At 45.9% G+C, this 24143-nt stretch overlaps 1 protein-coding gene across 2 annotated transcripts in view; it reads right to left on the minus strand.

Annotated features, from left to right (window-relative positions):
* Positions 1 to 1299: 1299 nt before the first annotated feature.
* NET1 (neuroepithelial cell transforming 1) overlaps positions 1300 to 24143 on the minus strand; it is a 56060-nt gene continuing 33216 nt past the window's right edge. Inside the window, exons 3-12 of one of the 2 annotated variants that reach the window (XM_086609714.1) lie at positions 20448 to 20507; positions 7529 to 7636; positions 6081 to 6248; positions 5244 to 5306; positions 4712 to 4808; positions 4517 to 4593; positions 3763 to 4020; positions 3349 to 3519; positions 2277 to 2463; positions 1300 to 1729 (exon numbers count right to left, since the gene is read on the minus strand). In XM_086609714.1, the coding sequence (XP_086465840.1) occupies positions 1338 to 1729; positions 2277 to 2463; positions 3349 to 3519; positions 3763 to 4020; positions 4517 to 4593; positions 4712 to 4808; positions 5244 to 5306; positions 6081 to 6248; positions 7529 to 7636; positions 20448 to 20507 (1581 nt within the window). In that variant the 3' untranslated portion in view covers positions 1300 to 1337. Of the gene's footprint in view, positions 1730 to 2276; positions 2464 to 3348; positions 3520 to 3762; positions 4021 to 4516; positions 4594 to 4711; positions 4809 to 5243; positions 5307 to 6080; positions 6249 to 7528; positions 7637 to 12169; positions 12263 to 20447; positions 20508 to 24143 lie in introns of those variants that run through there. The other variant, XM_086609715.1, reaches the window with a different exon arrangement.

A 24143-nucleotide genomic window follows, 5' to 3' on the forward strand; every position in this document is an offset into this window, starting at 1 on the left:
CGTCACCGCTGCGTTTCCTCCAGCGCTTCGCCGCGCAGTCACCACGCCGGCACCTCTCCCACGAATCTTTGGACCGCTAGAACATGGCAGTGTCGCCGTTATGAGTATATACAACCACTACTTCTTCTGTCCTTACACCTCATCAGCTCCAAACGCTTTCTCTTCTCTACCTTTCTACCACATGCAATTAACCCCTCGGTTGCCTCCAGTCCTGCCTCCCTGCGGAAAGCATTTCATTTCCAAAAGGCAACAGTAACAAGAAAAAAAAAAAACAAAACAAAACTACCTTCACTCCCTGCTATTCCCCTCTAGCTGCTGCTCCTCTTCCCTCCCCAAACCCTTGACAACGTGCCTAAATCCTTCCTAAACCCCGTTAGCCATGCAGTTCTCTTTCAGTAGTCTGGAGCGCGCGCACGCCGCTCACGTTGCCCGTCGTAACGGGGCACGCTGAGCGTCTCCTCCCAGCCACGGGCACGTGGCGCCGTGGCTCGCGGCTTCGCCCGTGCTCCGCAGAGCCGTGGAGTGGCATGAGAGACAGCACGTGCACACACGCCTCAGAGAGAGAAGGATCAAGTACTGGAAAGGAAGTGCCAAGTCTGACCAACAACACCAACAACATACAAAAGTAAAAAAAAAAAAAAAAAAGAAAAAAAGGAAAACAAAACAAAAAAAAACCCAAACTTGAAACAAAACAACTAATAAAAAAATTAAATACCTGGCAGATTACAAGAGTGAAAATGAGGAATGTACAAAGGACACACTAAGATGAAAGATTCCAGTCGGTAAATTGAGAACCTGTTGAACCTGGGGTCTGTTTTGGTTTTTTTTTTTTTCTCTCCTTTTTTGACACGGAAAGTAGTGCGGATTGTGGTAACCACACACCCCAAAACACACGCTGGACAAGACAAGGAGAAAACCTGAATCCAGGTTCTGAGTCTTGCAGCGTTGTGCCAACCCCCCCTGCAAAGGGAGGCGCTGCCGGGCTCGCGGTGACGGCCCAAACTCCTGCTTTTCCTGCTTTCCTGCCTCCATCACTGCCCGTGGAAATCTCTCAGAAAACAAAGTGTGCTCTTCAGATCTGCCACGAGTGGCCAAAAGCTCGAGGGCTTCTGAATCACAGCGTTAAAACCAGGTTCAAAGTGGCCATGTTTGTAAAAACAGACTCCAGCTCAACAGTGTTAACTGCATACCAGTAGCTGCCATTACAACATAAAAACCAAACGAAAACCAAAAAAAGATTCTGTTCAGCAGAGTGAATCCAATCATGCTCACGTGGCAAGAAAAATGTACACATTATTTATAAATAAACAGTCATAAAGATGTTGCTGGGCTCCTCTTTACACCAGCGTTTCTTTCCGCTTGCCACTTAGCTGCTTCTCCCTGGATTTCCTGTGCCCAGACGACATTCTGAGTGTTTTCTCACCCTTGGCTTCCTCCGAGTCCAGGACGGAGCCACACTCGGACACGCTTTCGTCCAGCTCCATCTCGGTCACGCCAGACTGCCTCTTCTGGGCTTTGGCGTTGGGTGCCGAGGGGTTGTTCTCCTCCGACTCCTCGCTCAGCTCCGGCAGCTCCTTCAGCTCCGGTGAGGCAGCAGGTGGCTGGAAAGGAGCGATGGCGGTGCGGATGCAGTTAACCCATTGCTGCTTGTGGAAGACGTCGTTGGCCTGCAGGGTGTGCGACTGGCCCGTGGAGGGATCTTGGAAACGAACTCGGAAGATATTTTTAGCTGAAGATAAACATAGGAAAAAGCAGATCAGTTCCTAGCTCAAGATTTAGAGATTCCATTGCTAGAGAAGTGACCTGGACTGCCCTGCTCTACTTCAGGGGAAGCGTTCAAAACCCCACCAAAAAAAGAAATGGCCCCCAAAGCCCAGAACCCAGCAGAGACATGTTGAGATAGATGTTTTCTCGTCTAAGCAGCAGCTGCAAAGCACCATATCCACTTCCCCATCCCTGGAAGTGTTCAAGGCCAGGTTGGATGAGGCTTTGGGCAACCTGGTGTAGTGGAGGGTGTCCCTGCCCACGGCAGGGGGGTTGGAACTGGATGGTCTTTGAGGTCCCTTCCAACCCAAACCATTCTGTGATTCTATATGTAAGTTCACGGCCACTAAATCCAAAACTGCAAAGCCCAGCAGTGACAGTCTAAAGGTCGACGTTAACACGTGTCACGTGTCTGCTGCCCTAAAGGAACTTCAGCCCACGGTGATCTAGGCCCAGGTGTACTCTCTCCTCACAAACAGATTCCGGTGCAGATGAACCGATTTGGTCCATACCTTTATCGGAATTGCCAAAAGCCCCTCGGAAGGATCCTCCCATTTTCACATCACCATCTTGCAGGTCTTCGAGGAGGAGCTCCTGGATGGGGATCGGCTGCCTGTACACTTGGTAGGCCTGACGCTCATTGCGAGTGACCGGACGGGTCAAAACCAGGATGTCTTGGAAGAGGAAGACGTAGAGTTTCTGCAAGGGAAAACACACACTGGACTATGAGTGACATGTTGTATTCTGTATTCAAATCACCACATCATCTGGGATTCAAGGCCACGTTGTCTCAGGTTTCACCCACACTAACTTTCTGACAGTTTCCTCTTACGGCAACATAAGGCCCTGGCAGCAGTGGCACAGATCAGGCTTGGATCAACAGGTTTCTTATTTTAATGACCCTTAAAAAGTGAGTTATCATTTACAGATGCCAAAAATAGGATTATTGGAAGCAGTATCTTTTCTGACAATACAAAACGTGTACAGAAATTTAATGGCCAAATGAAATGATAAAAAATCCCCCAACCAACAACAACAACAAAACAAAACAGAAAAAGACTTGATGTTTGAAACGAGGTTACTCCTGCAAGCCAGAACAAAAGGCAGCAAACCCTGGAGCACAGCAGGGTCTTTCAGCACTGCTGCAGCAGGAGATAAACTTCTGGCAGCTCATCTCAAAGCCAAACAGGCTTTTTCAGGAACACTTTTGTTTGGAAGAGCTGTACGCCAGCGCTCATAAAGGGGAATGTCAGAGCACCTGGAAGCAAACAGCCGGCAGGAAATCCCTTTTGATGGAGTGCTGGGGCACAGAGCACACTTTCTATGGTAATTTTGTGCTAATTATTTTCCAGCTTCTGAAGGCCGATTGTAAAGCTGGCAGCAGGAAACTTTCCCTTACGCCCTGAAATGCCAACCACTATCAGGTGCTTTCTCTTCTGCTTTTTAAATTTAGCTTAATTGACTAAACTAACCCGAAGGATGGAAGGGCTCCTGGTCCCGCTATAACAGACCAACAGTTTTAACTACCTCTGAGGGAAGGTTTTCAAACTGGAGAATTAATTACCATGAGCACGAGAGACTTACGTGTCCATTTTTATTCTTCAGCTCTCCATGGCACAGTAAAGCTTTGCTGCCTTCAATCCTCGGGTCCTTCTGCTTCTCGTCCAGGTACTCCAGCTTGTCAATGTAATACTGGCACTCTGACTCTCCCTTCTTCAGGTTGATGTCAGAGAGGACTCCTTGGATGATAGATATCTATAAACCAAAACATTTAGGAACGATTAGTGACCTCTGCTCATGTATCTTCCCTTTAATTGCTATTTAAGAACTCCAAATGATGGAATCTGTGTGGACTGATCTATCACTTGCTTTCACAAAGGGTTTGTGCCCCCCAAGAAAGCCACCCCACAAAAGCGCTGAGGGCTTAAGAAAGCTTTCTGGAGCTCCAGAATGACATGCTTATGTCAGAACAACGATCATGAAATCACTATTACTTACGGCTTCTTCCAGAATCTGGGTATCAGGATGGTCTTTGGGAGTGTGTCTTAGGATCTCTTTTAGGAGCAAGGGGTATTTGACCAGCCGACTCCGAGGAATGTCCAAGAAGCTCCAAAGGTCTAGCTTGCGGCTAAAAGGAGACTCCAGGCAGCGCTGAAGGAAGTCCTGCACTCTCCGGTCCTGCTTCTTCTGGTCCAGAAGCGCTTTGGCTGCCAGCTGATTGCTACAGTAGCCTTTGTAGGCATGGAGTCGTGGTAACTGCAGGAGAAGAGAACAACGTTCAGGAGTCAAATTCCATGTAGGAAAAGCAAATCGCATTAACACGCCAAACTCGGGGAGTTCTACTTCCCTTACTGCGATACTTTGCCTAATTAAAAAACCTAATGGACCATCTTGTGTATGTAGCTAGTCTTTGTGAGGAGAACAAGGGCATCCTACATGCAGTGCCTTTGAAGTTCAGATGTCCGAGATGAACAGCGATAACACTATGGAAATCACACCAGTGACAAACGGTCCAGAAGATATAGACGTTTCAAACATAAATCAGCCAGTTAATTGCAGTCACACCAGTGTAGGTCTCCAGGGTGAAACCGTGGCCCGTTACGGCTGACAGAGTCCCATTGTTTTCAGTGTAGCCAGGATTTCCGTTTCAATCTTTCGCTCGAGGCCACAAAAGCCCACAGCTTTTCGGCTTCTAGCTTTAAACGTTCTTTAAGCTCATTTTTAGCCTGCTGTCTCTAAGCTATGTACTCACCCACTTCACAAGAATGGGCCCGATCTGCTCCACTGTTCCATCTGGTTTTGTTGCTTCTCCTAAACTTGCCAACAAGTCTGGAATCGAAACACAAAAATAGAAATCGCAACGATGCCCCAGTAAGCTGTTCTAATGTGAGAAAGCACAGATCTGAACTCTTAGCGCATTACGTGGAAACGATCCAGCTGCTCTTACCTTCATGCAGAGGGATATAAGAATCCAAGTCCCCAAATATGTGGGTGAGTTCTTCCTCAGACATGATAGAGAGTTTCAGCATGGGATCATGATAGGCCTGCCAAAGAACATTGATATTAAAATACATTCGCACCTCCCAAAGCCAAAAGCTGACAATTTAAATATGGGGGGATGTACCACGTGCAGGACAGGTACAAAGTGAAGCCAACACAAACAGTAACACTGACTGATTGCTAAAAGATTCATCTCTGTACGAAGGTATGGAATGAAAAGGACTTTCCTGTCTGAACTGTTCTCATCTGGGAGAGGGATTCCCCAACCAGCTCTGTAGGATTGCAAAGCACAGTCCTTTTTCAGCTGGTTTATTGCAACCAAACCAGTACTGTAGGACTGCTCACATCGACTTTCCAGGCCAGCTTTCAAACCGTGGATTCGGGGCCTGACAAAGCCGATATGTGACGTTCACAGGCGCAAAGAAACTTCATTCTTATCTGCAATACGATTACTGACTGCAGGAAAAAACTCCACTCACCTTCCTGGCAAGCTTCAGGTCTTCGATCAGGTCCTGCTCTCCCCTGGACATTTCATATATTGCCTGTGAGGAAGGGGATAAAGCATCCAGAGTCATTTTTAATCCCAGTCTTCCTCTGAAAGAGCCTTTTGGCTCGCGTAACGTATGTCCTGTCTCTGCAGCTTGAATGGGTGGGTTTGCCATCTGAGTCACTGTATGCCACCTGGGCATGACAACCTCGAGTAAATCTCCCAGCTCTGAGAAAGCCATGTTACTTACAACTGTGTGAAAGCTCTGACGCTCATGCACAAGCCAAATTAAATATTAGCGCCTTCTAAATCACTGCTTTTACACAGGCAAGTACCAAAAAAACAAACCCCAGAAAACCACAGAGGTCAAATCCCAGGCGTCTTTAGTCAGCTTCTGTGTTGTCTTTAGAAGATTTGCCTAAGAACTATGGGAAAAAGGCAAGCCAGGGCCTTGCCATTTGGCTTTCGACCAATTGTCAAGAGCTTTAGGAGAAAGACAGCTGGCTTTACAAGGAACCTGACTTTGGGTTTGCTGCAAAGCAACCAACGTGGCGGGGTCTCGAATTCCAGAAATGCTGAGCACCCCCGTGGAAAGAGTTTGGCATCTCTGAAGGGTCAGACTGGGGAGACGAACTGCCGAGTGACTCCTGAGAGAGGTCTACCTTTTCCCATGCCTACTGCAGAAATAAATCTAACGGTTTAGAAAGAAGATGCCCAGGAAGATCAGGTCACCCACAGATGCTCATTACTCCCTTCCCCGCCAAGGAAACGGTACCAGCCAAGGCCTCCTCTGCCCTTTCTCAGTCCTGCTGTTTAACAGACAACATACCTCCTGGCGCTTAATTTCTTTGGTGCTCAGGGACTCTTTCATGTTGACATCTAACATCTCAGACCAAAGTACACTGTTCCTTCTTTTAGGAGGAGTAGGAGCAGCAGATCTGCTACATGACTTCTGGGCACAGCCAGGAGACTTGCTGTCACCACGAAGGGCAAATGACTATAGGGATTAAAAAAAAAAAAATAAATTAAAAAAATACGTAGAGCCAACATTTCAGAAATACAGAAGTATTATGGTATTATCCATTCCCCTCCCAATCCTTCATCCTCCTCTGTTGTGCAGGGCAGGAAAACACACCCAGACACTTTTCCTCAGATAAAGGAACACTTTAATCAAGCTGCTGAGAAAGCCCAGAGATTGGCAAGCTTTTCCGTGCACCTCTCCCTGCACTGATCCAGCAGCAGCACTTGGGAGAAGGATGGGCAGGTAAAGCTTGGGTCTGTTTTCAAAGTGTAAGTAAGTAAATAAGCCAGGATCATAATTTTACCCGTAATGGGGCTAATGAGGAGTCACTTGAACTTTGCTCTCACGATCTGAAGTGTTACTCAAAGCCAGGCAAAGAAGCGCTCTTATCTGCGTGCGTGCAGTATGGTGCTCCTCAGACAACTCTGCTCTAACGTTACCGAAAGATTGCTGAGCAGCAGGGCCAGTTCACTTCTAAGCACACGCTCCAGTACGTGTATCTCAAGTACCAGAACAGTTTATCAACTCATTCTCCCTATCTGAATCAGCTTGTTTTTTACTGCTTAAACCCTCAACAACCTGGTTTATCTGGCAAACTACCTCTGAACTCCTGAACTCTTCTTCATCTCCAAGTCATAGAATCATAGAATCCCAGAATGGTTTGGGTTGGAAGGGACCTCAAAGATCATCTAGTTCCAACCCCCCTGCCATGGGCAGGGACACCCTCCACTACACCAGGTTGCCCAAAGCCTCATCCAACCTGGCCTTGAACACTTCCAGGGATGGGGCAGCCACAGCTTCTCTGGGCAACCTGTGCCAGTGCCTCACCACCCTCAGAGGGAAGAATTTCTTCCTTATGTCCAATCTAAATCTCCCCTCTTTCAGTTTAACGCCATTGCCCCGTGTCCTGTCACTACATGCCCTTGTAAAAAGTCCCTCTCCAGCTTTCTTGTAGCCCCTTTAGGCACTGGAAGGCTGCTGGAAGGCCTCCCCAGAGCCTTCTCTTCTCCAGGCTGAACAGCCCCAACTCTCTCAGCCTGTCTCCAGAGCAGAGGTGCTCCAGCCCTCGGATCATCTTTGTGGCCTCCTCTGGAAGTGCCCTCTTGCAAGTCCCTAGCAAGCTTTCTGTCCTTGCACGAATCGCATAGTCGATTTTCAAGAGATGCCTTAAAACCCCAGTGCTTGTTTTGCCCCTGTACAGCCAGTACCTTCCCCGTACCTCTAGACTTCCAGGACCAGGAGGCTCTGCTTTTTACCTGTATTGTCTGCCCAAAGCGCCGGACTGCACCATTTCTTACAGGAGAGATCAAGTTCGCCAGGGACGTGACTCGTGCTAAAGGCCGAACCCGCTTATTGCTTGGCTCCTGTAAATAAAGCAGAGAACAAATTGTACTTGGCTGTGACTCCCACTTCATTTCTCAAGCTGCTCAGGCAGGTTTAAAAAGCAGGAACCCACTTAAGGAGTGGGAAACACAGCAAAGGGGGTGTTTTGAAGCAGTCATTTATCTCAAAAGGAAAGCAGAGGCTGTAAATATTTGTCTGAACTTTAAGGCTGCAATTAAACTGCAGAGACTTTGCTGAGTGTAAAATAGGCAAGATAATGTACACGTCAGTAGGGACTCAAAATAGGGCTTAAACTGGGACCGTTATGGTTCGAACATAAATAGACTGGAGCATTCTCCTCTGCAAGGCAAGACACTGTCATCTAAAGATGGAGCTGTGATGAGCTTCTCCATTTTATCATGTTTTCCTTTGTAGAAAGAAATGTGTTTTTCCATTTTATTTTGGAGAGAAAAGCAGCAGTCGGAGCCCAAGACAGCCTCAGCAGCTACTCTAACAAGTAACAAATGACCACATGCTGAACATTCCTGCAAGGGACATGCACACATGAAGTGCATAAAACTTAAAACCTTCAGTTTGCAAAGCTTCCTCCCCCTTCTGCTCTTTCCCACCCCCCACAAGTTGTCACAATTTTTCTTATACGTTGTTTAGATTCGAAAGATAGAGCTTCTGCTTTTCTCCACCACTAATCCCTGCCGGGAGCCCAGAGCGTTTTCAATTCTGTCCTGACCCAAACGCTGCCAAGAAAGAGGAAACGCCCCATGGAAACCTCCTGCTGCTTAAGCTCAGATCGGTTTTTAAGATCGTGTTGGCCACCCTACATATTTCATGCCAAAAATATTGTGTTGTAAGGAGTGTAGAGGAAAGGTGTGCCCAACGGGACACAAGGAAGGGATGGACTTGGAGCCTAAGGCTAGGAGAAAGGCTAGATGAGGTGCCCTGGTGCTCTTCAACATCTGCCAGCTGCTTGGAAGTGACTCATCATCACAAGGAAGATTCTTAGCATGAAGTTCAGATGAATTTACAGAAGCAGCCTCTTTTTTGAGTAGAAATTTTAGCAAAGCTTTATTAGGCAGCTTTGGTTAATTAGAGTTGAGGCCCTTCTCTTAGGTTTTAAAAGGCAAAGCTGAGAAGACCGCTCAGGACAATCTCTCCACTGTCTCTCTTTCCAGCCTAAGATTGCAAGATAAGGTGCCCAAACCCTTTGCTTCTGTGTAGCAACAGAAGTGGAAAATGCTGAAAACAAAAAAGGGGAATAGGAACACACAGAGCTGGATTCCAGTCACGAGATTGAGGAAGCATAAAAGCTACGTATGTAAGATCTGATTTCAGCAACATGACCCGAGGAGCGGCCCGGCTGTCTGCCTACACGCAGCGTTGAGCAACAGAGGAGGTTAGCTCACTCTGAATTAAGCCTCCAAAGTTGCAGGGGGGAAACATGAAAAGGAACAATTTATGAGTGATGCAGAACAGAAAGACCTCTTGGCACAGCACAAAGCGTGTTCAAAGCTGTGCTTGAAACGTTTGGGTAATCTCAGAAGTATGAGGGCACTACAGAAATAAGGAAAAGCTACAAGAGAGAGTCCTCAACCCTGGGAACCCGACCCTCAGCTGGGTTTAGGTACAGCCCTGGGAACACAGCAGTTGTTTCTTTCCTTTGCCAACCATGAGCCCCTGCACTCAAGACAGAGCCACTCAGGAAAAGGATTATGTGGAAGGCTGGAAATTTAGGCCGGGCTCAAAAAAAGACAAGGAAACTTTAATTAACTGCAGATGTTTCTAAGTGGAGGAAAAGGATAGGTAATTTACTCCTAGAAAACCATATATCAGTGAAGTAGAGAAAAGGGACACAAGCCAAGAGAAGCTTAAGAAACTGCAGGAATGTAAGCAGAAAACTTACAGACGTAAGCCACACACAGCTCTGTCAAGGCCAGTGATATAAATAGCATGGAAAAGAAAAACGTGACACTGAAAATTAATAGCAAGAAACCTCAGTACTTTAGGATGCTTGTGCAGCCTTCGCAGCTCGCTGTTAAAGGGTCAGCTCTGCAGCCTTTCGAGCCACAACGCCACGCTATCTGCGCTAAGGGACATGTGTGAATGCCTTCCCAGCACATCTGTGCCGGGCTGGAGCGACACACGCATATGCACAAGGTCTGGCAGAAGGCATTCCTGCCTCTCTGGTTGGGACAGGCGGCACAAAGGGGCTCCCTGGGATTATAAATCGCCACTTTTCAGAACAGTCTACATGTACTGAGATGTGCAGAGACAGGCTTGAAGCGAAAAGCACTGCTCTTTCCAACAAGGAGGAGCATGGCTGCCGAGGAGCCCTCCTCTGCTCTGCAGGAGGAGGAATCTCGCACAGATGGGCACGACCAGAGCGTTTTCTGTACATGCAGTGTGCTCGCCTGAGGTGTTCGTCCAACAAAAAAAAACTTCTGAGTGCTATAAATTCAGCTTAGCAAAAGGCCGTTTCCCCTCTCAAAGAGAAACAAACCCCACTACATCTCAGACATGAATGGTTCAACTGCCAAAAAAATGCATCTGTTTCTTCTTTTTTTTTTTTTTTTCTCCTTCCAACTATATTGTTTGATCCAAGACAGGGAGGGGGGAAAAAAAACCAAAACTCTCTCCTTAGAAGCTTCACCTTCTCTGAGATCTGCATTTCAGCTTGAGGTCATGTACTCCACTTACAGTCAAATTCAGCCATGGTGTAAGCTGAGACTCAGCACAGTTCATACTATGGAAAACTTTGGCTCAGTATTATTTTTTTTTTAGTTCTGTACTTGCAAACAATGATTAGCCGGTCTCCACACTGTATTACTTACAGAAGCCCAGATTAGAATGAAGTCTGTAAAGTTTCTGTAACAAGCCAGGAGTGTTAAGCATTACAGCACCAACAGATAATCAAAACCCCAGCAAGTTCAACAGCACTTCTGCTTCCATTCAGAAGTTTTTTTTTCCTAAGGTAATCTTTATCAAAAGTGAATATAAATATATCACTCATGTACACACAAAAGCTAAATCTGTGCCTCGGTGCCTCAGCTGGCAGGCAAGACTTCACGCTAGTGGAATTTCTTCAACTGCATCTCTTTTACCTCTAGGTTAACTCTCCACATTGCGAAAATATTTCATCTTGATGCTCGAAAGAAAACCAGATCTACTTCTGAGCAACAAACATTTTCCTCTAGCAGCACGCACACCAACAACCTTTACCCCGCGCTAGGTAATGATTAGTGGTTTTTACAAGGATTACTTACTAGAGTGCAATATCCTATGTATGAGTCCCAGAACAACGCATACAAACACACTGACAAATTCAAAAACCACACGTAGCAAAACTTCTCCTGCTAAGCCAGATAAGCAAAAAGAGATTTTAGTCACCAGCTCGAGTAATTCCTGCCAGAAATCATTGCCACCCGACTACCTCATTTTAAGATTCGCGTGCAAGGACCTTGTGGAACCTCAAGCTCTGTTCTGAAAACCGACAAACCAGGCTCCTGCTTGACACGTCGGTGGGGAGATTACCACCCTCGCCTTCCGCAAATTCAACAGGCTGTTGGACCAAAGGGGAAATCTGGCCTTACGCTCCGCTGATAACTTCAGTGGCTCTTGATAGCAACTCAGTACCTGGCACCGACAGGAGTGTTAGCTCAGGAGTCATTACTCGAGCCCAAACCCAACGTTTAACTTCAGATAGGCAGTGTGCTGGTTATACTCTATAGAAAACACACGCTTTAAGAGTTGGAGGCAATTTAGTCTCCTTTAAGAGATCTGGTTTATGTTCTTTCTCTCCCAGCATCTGGTTTCCCTTTTGCACAATGAGATTGCCCAAGTTTGGCCGTTTCAAAGCCAGGGTTTTAAGAGGCTGGCGACTCAGACGGGAGCCCTCAAGGCCCAGAGCTGTCTGGAGCCGCTTTTTTTTTTCTTTTCTCCCTCACCTCCCCGCTAATCTCGGCAATAAAACCCTGCCCAGGGCAGCCTGGCCCTACCTGGCTGCTGAACTTTTGCCTTTTGTCGCAGCAGGAGGCATGCGAACATCTACCTGGAATGCAATTACGTTCATCTACATAACAACAGATAATAAAAATAACAATACTTCAAAAAAAAAAAAAAAATCCTCAAAACCCTAACCAATTCCCACGATTTTTTTTTTTTTTTTCGGTTTATGCAGCAAACAAACGCCCTAATTAGGAAAAATCCTGTCAGTGGAAAGAGAGCACAGAGAGACAGGCACGTTTTTTTAAGGAAAATCCCGCGGGGAGGAGCGGGGTCAGGTGAGACACCGAGCTCGGCTCCGGCTCCCTGGTCCCACTCCTCCACGGTTTATGAACGTCTTTTTTTTTTAAAAAAAAGAAGTCTTTTTTAAAGAAAAAGACTTGTTTATTTATTTTTAATCGCTGCCCGCACCTCACTCCGGCAGACAGAGCGCCCGGCTCGTCGCCTCCCCTCAGGCGCGGAGAGCGGGAAGGTGTGTATGGTGTCTCCCAAACCCACCACTTTCCCCTCAAAAAAAAAACCCCTTTTTTCCGCTCTCCAACCCCGCTCCTCCTCACCTCCTGCTCCCTGAAGGACTGGTTCTGCGCGTCGATCACCCGGATAGTCCTTTTGATGGGCAGCAGCCCCCCGAGCTCGTCGTGAGCCACCATGGTCGCCGGCCCCCCCCCTCCCTCCCTGCGCGGCCGCCGCCTCAGCCCGCGCTCATCGCCGCTCTGCGCCCGCCGCCGCGCCGCGCCCCGACCTCACCGGCGGGGGCGGGGCTACCGCAAAGCCACGCCCCCTCCGCGGCAAAGCCACGCCCATTGGCTGCTGGCCCCGCCCCCTGCCCCAGGGGCGGGGTGCGCGGCAGCGAGGAGCCCCTGGACGCGTTTCCCGGCCTTTATTTCCACCTAAACTCCCTAAAAATGGGGCTTTTCTTCAAGGCAGGGCAACAGGGGCACCCACTGAGGGTCGAGGAAACCGCTCCATCGCACCCCACAGTGGAATGCGGTTTGAAAAGTGCAGGGCTTTCGCTATTTGCGCTGAAAAGAAACAAAGCCAAACGCGTGTTTTGGTTTTTGGGGTTTTTTCCCCTCTTTTTCTTTGCTGGCACTTGCAGCTCTGGAGCCCATAGCCGTCTCACAAGCGTGGCAGTGGGACGCGCTCCTCGTGACGGCGGCTTTCGTTGCCACCGCGGGAGCATAAATCATTTGCCGCTGCGAGTTGTTTTATTTTTTTTTTTTTTTATCGGTCTCAGCCCTCCTTGCTCAAAAAAGAAAGAATTCTTGTCTAGACCTGTGCTTTTAAGTCTGCTCTCAGCTTTAAAGGTTGCGCTGGCACAGCTCTGTTAGCCACGGGCTGGGTTGAGCCTCTCCCCCTCTTCTACCAGGGGAGCCTGTCCCAGCAGGCCTGGCTGTAGATGCAAAGGGTTTGTAGTTTTTGTTTGTTTGTTCAAGTCATATTATTCTTGGCACCGCTACAAATTTCCAAAATAAAAGGTTTTTCGTGCTGGTAAGAGTAAACCGAGTTTATTTGGCAATAGGAGGGCAGCTGCCTTGCTGCCTACCTGTGCTAACCAACCTTTTTCTCGGAGGAGATAAATTTGGGGTGGCCGGGAGTATTGCAGGGTCCCTGGCTCCCACATGGCTGCTGCGGGACGGGCACAAGGTTGGCAATGTCGGGTAATGAGGAGGAGGAAAGTCCTGCTGTCCCCTCCCCTGGCTTTTTTTTTTAAGCTTTGTTTGCTTCTCTCCCGTGGAGAGCTGCTCTCAGCAAATCTGCGCCCGTTTAACCTCTGTGATGCAAGACCAGGACACTTAGGATCGTCCACCGTAGGATTCTTAGAAATTCAGGATACAGTGAGTTTCCCTACCCTTGCTGAAAGGACAGACTGTGACTCTGTCGGATAGGAGTAATCCTTTCTTTGGATTACTGAAATAAACCATTTTTAAAATAACAAAAATCAAAGGGATGGCTCTGGGGAGGAGCAGACAAACCTTCCATTGGATTTAATTTTTTTTTTTTTTTTGAGTATCAAACATGCCCATTTCTCCTACAATCTAAGGTCAAAGGTTTGTTAAACTCGGACTAAAAATTCAGGAACGCTTCTCGACCTTGAGAGCGCATCTCTTTTCAGTGAGATGTAGACAGGCTGTGCAGAGTCAACTAAAAACAGAGGATGAACAACCAGGAGCTGAGAGGGAAGGCGTGAAGCAGAGTCATGCACACGAAGGTGGCACTTAAACGCTCGTCGTTAGGATCAGAACGTGATGTCCTTCATGCCATATGAAGTGTTTTCTGTGACGTAAGCGTTAAATAGTCCATCTCCTTCCCGAGCCCTCGGGGAAAGGACCTGCTGCCATGCACCCGGGGCGAAAAGTGATTCACGGGCGAGGACATCCCTGGCTTTCAGCGTGACACCTTGTGAGGCTGGCTAATTCGTGGTGATGCAAGCCCCAGCTGATGCAGCCTGGTGATGTCATGTTGTGGAAACGTAAAGCTCTGGCCTGATGCAACAGGGCTCAGTGTGTGCCTCCTGGCATGCCAGGTGCAAAGGGTGATGTGCCCTGGACACAGCTGCCCTTCGTTCAAAGCAAGAGGTGGGCGTAAAGCCTTATAGCGACAAAAAAAACCCATGAAAAGTGGTTCCCAGCTGCCCCTGTAGCAGATGGGATGGTTTCTGTACACCCGCTTTATCTGTGTAGATCACCGGGGCCATTTTGAGGCAAAATCCACTCTGAATGGTGAAGACAAGCACTCTGCAGTGGGTACTCGCTGACCAACGCGCGATGCAGGGAAGGCAATAAATCTGGAGGAGCGTGAAGGTGGCAAGGGTGGAAGGTGATCTTGCACTGGTAAAATAACCATTGCCCAGGCCCACAGCGTGCCCTCTGCAGCAGTATGACCAGCATGGCCCTAGAGCAGCTCAGGACGTGCTACAATTCCTGAGCAGTGCTTACTCCTGCCTCTGCTCTGCTTACAACACGTGCAAGACGCAGTGTGAATATGACCTGTGAGTCACTAAAGTTCCCTGTAGTGCAAACACCACTCCAGCCGGCAAACCATCCTGAACAAGGCTGTGGTACTTGGGAACCCTCTGAAGAAAGCCAAAACAAATGGAAAAAGAAGGGAAAATTGTTCCTCGTGCAGCAGAAGCAACAAAGCCAGTCTTACGGATTTGTACCCTATACACCACGCACCGTAATCCCAGGTTCTCTCTAACTCAGGACATACTGGTCTACCCAATACCATCTCCCTCTGTCTTCCCAGTGTCCCTGTACACCTCTGCCCTGGCCCCAGCCTCCTTCGTGCCATTCCCTGCCCCTCCAGCCCACGGGGCAGGGATCAGCCCACGCCACCGCGGCTCTGAAGCCACGAGAATGCAGCCGGGCTGGTCGCTGCGTGGAGCGATGGGTAACAGACCAGTTCTTCCTGCTCTCCTGCCAGTGGGTATTAATAGCATTCCTCCCCTATACTCTTAATAGGGATTTTCACTTCTAGGAGCAAAATACCTTGGTGACTCCGGAGCAAAATACCTTGGTGACTCCTATCCTACTATCAAATTAGGGAGCAGGGAAGAGTTCAAGTGACAGAAGTCACCCAGCCCTCATTGTTTTACTCTTATTTTTAGCTTGGGTTTTCATTTCCATGAAGAGGGGAGGACTGCTGTTACACAGAGCCGTTTGCCTGAAGTCCTGGGCAGCCTCATACCTGCGACATTCCTTGCTCCTGCAAGTTATTCTGGGTAGGGCTGCTACTAAATAAAAATGCTCTCGGGGGTATTGACATGCCATTTTGTTATTTCAGCCCCAAAGCATCACCAAATAAATTTGAGATTAACAAATGAAGAATTCCTAAGAAAACAAGCATCCAAATTCCAGTGTACAATTCCAGACTGATGTAAGTTTTCACAGTTAAAAATACTTGGTTGTTTAAGCGACACATGGCATCTGGCTAGTGCCAGGGGTTGCCAAGCGTGGCATGCAGGAATGCTCCCCCAACAGCTGAATATGTCCTCCAGCACCTGTGTCCAGCGTGGCCGGCACTCACGACCTGATCCTCTCTCTTCTTTTGGCAGCGTTCAAGCAAATCATATTTGAGAACAGCAGGCAGACACAGTTAATGTAAAACCCTAGCAGGCCTGGATTGTGATTTTCACCCTACCTTCAGCAGAAGAGAATCATTACAGCACCCTCAATATCCTCATAGTTCAGGTCTGGCCAGGTTACACAGCCCCAACCATCAGCCAGGACGCTTCAGGGTTGCTTTGTTTTATACCTGACCCCGCAAGAAGGATGTTTGCTGCTGCTGACAAGAGCCAATGACAAAAGATCTCAGTTCTGCCACTGGCTGGAGAGGAGAAGACTTGGGCTGGTGCATTAACAGAGCCTGGAGGCAGCGGGGTATTCCTCAGTGGGCAGTTTTCCCAGTTTTCACAGGTCCTGGATGCCTCTAATGTGCCTGACATCTGGATTCAATTTCTTCAAAGAAAGAACCTGCGACATTTTAATCCCTTTGGCGGCTTGAAGTCTCGGGGAAAGTGAAAGCATCCATTACATTCATAGCATATTCATTTTCATTGTTGTGCGTGTACGTTTTGAAATCCTGTTTACTAGGAACTGAAATCCACCTAAACACTCACTTTACAGCTATTCTTACTGTGGTATATATAGTGTAACACGCAGAACACTCGAGGGCTGGAATAAATAAGATCTCCACATCTTCTCCCATACATGTTCACGCACCCAGGGCAGTCAGATCCCCTCTGCCGTACACAAAGTTGTTTACTGTCCATGAGCTGTGTTGAACATTCCACTCCCAGATATTTATATTCAGAGCCAAATTCAGAGCAGTATTCTGGAAAATGAGCAAAAGTAGGCTATGACCCATCAAGAGACTATTGGGTCATCTGAAAAGTTTACGAGCCGGTCTGGAATCCAGCATTTATTTTGGATGGTGGGAGGTCACTATAATTAGCTGCCATTCAACTCCATTATACAGTTACAAATAATAAAAAAAACCAAATCCAACCCACAGTGCAGATGTGTTTTTACTGAAATACAACCTATGGCATTCTGCAGACCCCTGCAGAAAATGAGTTACCTCAACCATCCCTGAAGTGAACGTTTGTGCGCTCAGGCCAGAAAAGCAATTTCCATCTTATGAATATGAATGCAACACCAAAAAACACGGACCGTCCAATCTCGTGATATTATTAAACACAACACCTACCCTAACGACAAAGTAATGGAGCGAGAAGCTACAGTTGACTTCATCTCCCAACCTGCTCACGTGCCAAATGTTGTTTTTCAGAGTTGCGCGGTGCAGCCGATGCCAGAGATGTTCGTTCTGATCAAAGTCTGTTTCCAAATACAAATTTGTAACTTATGCACGGGCACGTTCTTGCATGAATCAGACACGCCAATAAAATTCCCATAAAAGTCCTCTAGAGCGGTTGTATCTTTGGGAGGGGGAAGGGAGGAGGGAAGGACTGTTTTTGTTGTTTCTTTAAAGCCTGTGGGTATAAATGCTAAAGGAAGGAGTTACCGCTGCAGTTTCTTGCATTATTTAGTGATGCTCTTTAGGCTGTATTATCCCTGCCTGAAGCCAAGCTGCTTGTGTAGACTTTGACCATGGAAAGACACTCATTGCTGGTTTCAGATGATCGGGACCAGCGAGAATGCAGACACAAGGATTCTCTCTTCCTCTCCCCCTTTTTTTTTTTTCCGAGTAATATTTTTACACCAAAAAGATTCAGTGTTTATCTGCCTTCCCTGGAGACATTGTCGCTGTCAGCTTTATTGTCACAGTCTCTCTCTGCTGCCAATGCCAGTACAACTTCAGGGCTTGTTTGGGCTGAACTCCTATCCAGGCTGAGTAAAATTCACAGAATTGGTCCCAAAAAGGGTGAGCAAGGCTTCAAGAAGGACACAACATGGTGGTTCATAAAAAGGGTCCTCACTAAGACTTTACTTCCTCTCCGAAATCCCTGTTTCTAAAGCCTTACAAGGACATCCCATAACCATCAGAAAACACCATCCAGACTAGACATGATTCTTACACATTACTCAGCCTGGCTTCATTTTACTTCTGGTAAAATACACCATTGCATTCGTCTACTCCCTGTCGTATACTGCAAAGTATTTATCTAGTTGCTAACAAACATCAAGATACGCACACCTTCAAAAACCACAGTGCTGCCTCCTCCCATGAATCATTCCACACCTTACATAACTCCAGGGGTAACACGGAACCGTTTCATATGTCAACACTTAACAAAACAGTGGTCATAAACCTACCTGAAGTGCAAAAATAACTTAGTTTTAAAGCATAAAGATCTGCTTTATAAAGAAATTCCTGTCCTCAATCTCGTTTCTGTCCCTGCACTGCTATTCACTTTCCCTTCTGTCTTACCCAGACAATTACCAACATCCCATGTCATAGTATGGCTCCAGACATGATCTGGGGAGAAAATACCAACTTTCTCCTAAAAGGAGAGTGTTTTGGCACAAGAGAAGAGGTGGCTCAGTGCTGAAGGAAGTGGATGCTGCAACCATGGTCTCAGGTTGTAACTTCTCACTCATATTTTGGTCATATCTGGAGGGTTTTAGCTTAACAGGCCTGACAGATATGGTTCATTTTTAAGCAGGACTCTGGGAGGCAAGGAGGAGGTTAACAAACCCAAATAAACACGAATAGCCGGGGCATTGCAGTCCGTCTGGGCTGGCGTGATCTCCCCTGCCATCTTACATGCCATCTTCCCGGTATGCGGCACGATAATCTAGAATATGTGAGGTTTAAGCATCATTAAGGACTGCTCAACATTTTCAGAAAGATGGGTACGCATTAAATGATTCCTTCGCCCTACATTTATTTCAAAAACATACATGGGGTGGGGTGCCAGGTCCCTGCTCCAAAGCAGCCCTTCACGGGATCACCACCTACACGGCAGTTTTGTCAGCACAGTTAGGTCTAGTGGGAGTGTGAATGCAGTGTGCTGGCAAAACTCCTCCGTTATTACCAGTATGGTGACAAAACAACAGCTTGTCAGCTGAGCTATATTTGCTGGCAGAAACAGGGGAGCTGCAAGAACAGTTGTGCTGTGGAGTTTGACAAACTGTGCAGAAAAACTCTGAAAAATCAGTTCCAATCTGTAAGATGGGGATAAACAATATATGGTCTGACCTACACGTAACATTCTTAAATTATCTCGATCTTCTCTTGTGACCTTGTTTAATCAATGAATCAGATATATCCATGTCTGATGGAGGCAAATTTTAGCCTATTGGTTTATCCTCATCAAATCTAGACAGAGGAAAGTATAATCTGTTCTACAGCATCAGTGCTCAGTGAGACTCAGAAGTCTTGGCGATAAATTTTGAAAATCTGACTATACACAATTGACTGGGGTGCTTTTGAAACTCCTAATAACCTTGAGAGATGGTATCAAAAAGGCTGCAAATTACAATCCAATCAGTACTGTTAATGCATTTTAACGAGAACACTGGAATGTTATTTGGTGAGTGTGCCTCAAATGTCCAGGAAAGCCTGCCCCTTTCAAAAGAATAAGTGAAAAAGTCAGGTTAAACGAAAGCTGCAGTCTGAACTTTGACTCTACTAGCCTAGGGATTTCTCTTTTTCCTTGGAAGATCTCTATTAAAACTCTTAATAGGCAAGTACACAAATTACTGTTGATATTTTAGTTTCACCTTGAAGTGATTGCTTTGTGGGAGAAAACCTAATACATGCAATTTTGTCCAACACATAAAAAGGTAGTCCAATTAAAAAGAAAAAAAAAAAAGAGAAAAGAAAAAGAAAATCCTCTTCCCTGAGGGCAGATTTCCTAGCCATAACACTTCCATCTGCTTCAGAAAACCAGAAAGACCTCAGAAACGAAACAAGCCCACAACACAGTCAGTTCAGAGGCACCAGCATTTCGGTGTCATAGCCCTCTGCACATAATCTTTTTTGCTCTTTTCCCTTCCCTGCTGGGAAATTGCAGGGATGGGCTTATCTGGAACAGGACATCTAGTCTAGAGAGGTCAAAGCCCAGAGTTAGGCTGTTGGACAGGACAATTGGTCATGGAAGGCATCCAGCAGTTGCCAGGTTAAGCGAGGCGAGGCTAATAAATAATGCACAAATGCAAAGTAAGTGACAACAGAGGATGCACCGGTCATTAGGTCAAACAGGAAATTCCCCACTAACAAATTACTTGTAATCCCAGTCTAATAAACCCTAAAACCCACTTAGTTAACTCTCAACTCAATAGCTGCTTTCCTAGGAAAAGCCCTATTTCTCTTCCCCTCTTCCGAGGAGTGTCTGACAGCAAGATCTTCAGGGCAGAGTGACATTGGAAGCAATTTCTCTTGGATAGTCCTTGGAAAAAGATGCAACTCTGCACCTCCCCACTCTCATTTTTGTAAATCACTTTAATCCATAGCTTTAAGAACAATTTACCACCCAGCAGGTCCAGCTTGTTTGCAATACAAGGAAGTGCACTAACTAAAGTCAAACAAAAGCAACATTTGAAGGGGCTTTGCACAGTTTTGCTTCCCAGCCCTTGAAAATGCTTATGCTCTGGCTGAGTACGGGTTGCACACATTTATTTCACACAACATTAAAACTACGGCAGATTTAGGATTCGAGTGATTAAAACAGGAGATCAGAGTGTTACGGATATCACTAGCAGGACTCAGCCCACCCCAGAGGTGCATGCAAGAGCAAACACAGCTGGACACGTCTCTGAACTGCTGATGGTGAAAGGCAAACACAGAAGGGATGGCATTCCCGAAGCCACTCCAGTCAACAAAGTAGGTGGTGGCACAATGTTTTGTGCAGGAACGTGTTTTGCTTACCTTAAAGTCAAGGCTGCAAAGACTGACCACATCATCATCTTTCTCTCGGCGCTTCCTCTTCTGTAAGAAACGAAACAGAGTTAGAGCTGCACACGCGATGGGCGTTCAGAAGGAAGGCTCTGGTTTTTACAAAGCAGACTGGAGACATTTTCTTTCTTTCCACCTCCAACTAACTGTGATACTCAATAACTTTTTACAAGGGCATGTAGTGACAGGACAAGAGGCAATGGCTTCAAACTGAAAGAAAGGAGATTTAGATTAGATCTAAGGAAGAAATTTTTCACTCAGGGTGGGGTGGTGAGGCACTGGCACAGGTTGCCCAGAGAAATTGTGGCTGCCCCATCCCTGAAAGTGTTCAAAGCCAGGTTGGATGGGGCTTTGGGCAACCTGGTGTAGTGGAGAGTTTCCCTGCCTATGGCAGGGGGGTTGGAACTGGATGGTCTTTGAGGTCCCTTCCAACCTAAACCATTCTGTGATTCTAAAAAAATTAAAGGTTGAAAACAAATGCAAAGCGTGTTTGTGCTGTTTCATGAGGTTTGTCATCTGATCGATACCTATAAATTATATGCCTATAAGCTTCTTTCTCTGCACTCCCATAATTGTGGTTATGAGTAAAGTCTTAAGTAGGAAACCTCAGTAGCAGGACAGAATGCGGTGGCTACCACTGTGAAATGATTTGAGATTCATTTAGTTAAATAAAACATTTTTTATGGTTTCTGAGGTCAGCAATCCAGCAATAAAGTTGGGCTTTTTGAAAGAGCTAGGTACCAAGAAGGTCAGACTTGGTGATCATTAGGATCTGAGGTCTTTAGAGGATACCAGAAGATACCATGCCTAATTCTTGTAATGTTTGCTCACCAGCACGGCTGAGCTCGGGCAGGGGTCTGTGAGTGAGGGGATCCACAGATTTCACCCAGTATAAAGCAGTTTTGCACTATGTTGGTGGTTCCTGCTCTTTAGCTACCCTCTGATACCCAAATATATTTCATTCGAGGGATTCTTACTGTGCATCAGGGATTTGTTTCATAGTGCACTTCCCTACACAGCTGAATGTGTGTGTGTGTGAGGGCATTTTGATCACCTGTTTAATTCATTACTTCGGACACGGCCAGTAGCTGAAGTACCATGGACATGGCTGAAGCATCCCTGCCAGGAATTCAACAGGCTAAAAGAGTAAGTGTTTTTGTGGAAGAAAGATGAGGCTTTTGGCCAGGTTGCTCTCAGCTATTTTCCTTTCCGAAGAAGAGCATGAGCCAGTGGAATAATGATCAAAGACATCTATGCTGAGCTTCCTGATACCTCCCACTATTTCTGTACTATCTGGGATTCTACATTGTTTTTTTTTTTTCATTAGCTAGATAATGGAAAACTAATTGTGGACTCATCCTGTTAGACTATGCCAGCCTGCAAGCACCTGGTCTGGAAAAAAAACACAGGTCACGAGCATAAATTGTTTGGTCTCCCATGAAACAAGTGGTTGATTTTCATCCTGTGTTTGGCCCTTGTCCTTCAACATTTCAGAACAAGTCAAGTTCATCCTCTTCCACTTCATTAAGCACAAAGGAAAAAGAAATGAAACTATTTTGTATTTTTATCTGGGCCTATATGTTGGTTATCAGTGTAACAGACTAGACATTGAACTAGGTGAAATGGGGAAACACCCTCTTTGCAGCTGCAGAGGGAACTACTACCACAACTCCACTCTGAACTTCAGCAAATTTCAGTTTTATGCTCTACCAGTCCATCAGCTTGACCTTCTGTCAGCAGCAAATATATAATTCTTGTTTCCTTAGAATTTAATAATCTATTCAAATAACTTAAAAAGTTTCAGCTTTAATAGAGTTTTGTCATCATTGCAAGTGTAATTAAGATGTTTGCATACAAGTATTTATTCAAATTATTTTTCAATGCTGACCAGCCTAGTTTCCATGCTTCCTTTGAAAATTTGATGCTGTTGAGGGGATGTCCAGCTTCCCTTGAGGGTTCTCAGAAACCTCTTCCCTTGTTTGCTAGTCCTTTCATATGATGTGTTTTTAGGCTCCAATGTGTCTTCTAGCTTATCCACACTATGCTGACTCTACCATTTAACTCTTAAATACACACATGCACTGGTGAGATATTACAGAATTGCACTCATTAGTTACTTATATTTTGGGTTTTGGTGCTGTGTTTTTTTCCTGAAGCTATTCAAACTAGCTTCAAAAGTGGATTCAAGTACAAAGTTGCCCAAGGATTTCAGTTTTTCTGTTTGTTTTTTTTTGTTTTTTTTTTTTTTTTCTGAATTTGCAAAGACAAGGTACTGACTCTGTCCCGTGCGCGAGTTCCTTCGCCGAAAGACTTACTAACTACAGAGGAAAAAATTCTCACATTAGACATTACATCTTGCCATATTTGTAGCACTGACACCGAATTAATGTCCCAGCACACTCCATACTTTTTCAACAGACCTTTGGCAGGCTTAAGAACACATGCAAACGCAGACATTTGGGTTTTTTTAGGTTTAGTAAAATATTCAGGGTTATTTATCAAAGACTGCTATAACCACACCTTTTTGGTCTGCAGATTATTTTTCCCATATGTAAGGCAAGGATATTAGCATCTATTTAACAGAAGAAAAGTTGCAATAAAGACAAAGACACCACGCCTTTTGGGTCTGAATATTATTCGTTCCTTATGTAGTCAAGTATATTAACATCTTTAACATACAGCTCCAGACCAAAGCCCAGACACGAAAGGAAGGCCAAAGTTTTGTTTTTAAACTGGCTAGACTTATGCAATAAGTATTGCATTGGCTGGACCCCATTTCCTTTGCCCAATATAGTTCCATACAAAAACTTAGACGTTTCACTCCGGAGCCAGCTGTATCATTCCAGCGTGGTGCCAGAACAGAAACAGATTCCAAGAAAACGGCCTTTTCAGACTGCTCAAATCTGGGTGTTTAAAGCCACATGGTAGAAAAGCAACGGCTACGGTGCTGGTTTCTCACATTTTTGAGACGGTGGCGATCAGAGAGCTGATATGCTAACCTTCTCACGAAACTCAAGTCGTGTGGAAAAAGTTACTTCTATGAACGTTATTAAACTGTAAAACCGTGAGACCCGATTGAGGCTCTCAAAGAGGGATTGTAAAGGAGAAGCATAAAAAAAATGCTAATCAGGAGGGGAAATCTAAGTATTTTGCGACTTTATTTTAGAAAGACCTAAACAACGCCATGAGCATGAATGTTAATTACATTTCAAGGATTCCGATTAAAGCTCCAGGAATGCTGCTTAAGAAAGTACTGGTTTTCAATTTAAAAACAATTCGAGTCATCTAGTTTTCCTCTTTCCTGCTAAGGGCTTTTGCCTTAAACCAGGATATTTTGTTCTTTAGGGATCAGTCTGATTTTTGCTGCTTATTGCCCACCTGAAGTCATAAAACACCAATAAGGCTTCAGGTAAGGAATGTGCATCAGGACCGTTAAGTCAACAAAGATCAAGCGCCTGTTTCTCATAAACGAATCCTCCTTAATGAAAAGGAAGAAAGGAAAACAGAGTGTGAGTAGCCTTGCTTCCAGTCAGAAGCCATCCAGAGGATGTTTTAACCAAAACTGCATTAATCTTTTCTTAGAATTCTGCAGAACACATGCTGGTCCTTCTCTTTAAACTCACCCCACCTCTGCAGGCATGAAAAGGACCTTGGCTCAGTCACCCACTT

Source organism: Tauraco erythrolophus, chromosome 4 (assembly GCF_009769465.1).
Source record: "Tauraco erythrolophus isolate bTauEry1 chromosome 4, bTauEry1.pri, whole genome shotgun sequence".
NCBI lineage: Eukaryota > Metazoa > Chordata > Aves > Musophagiformes > Musophagidae > Tauraco > Tauraco erythrolophus.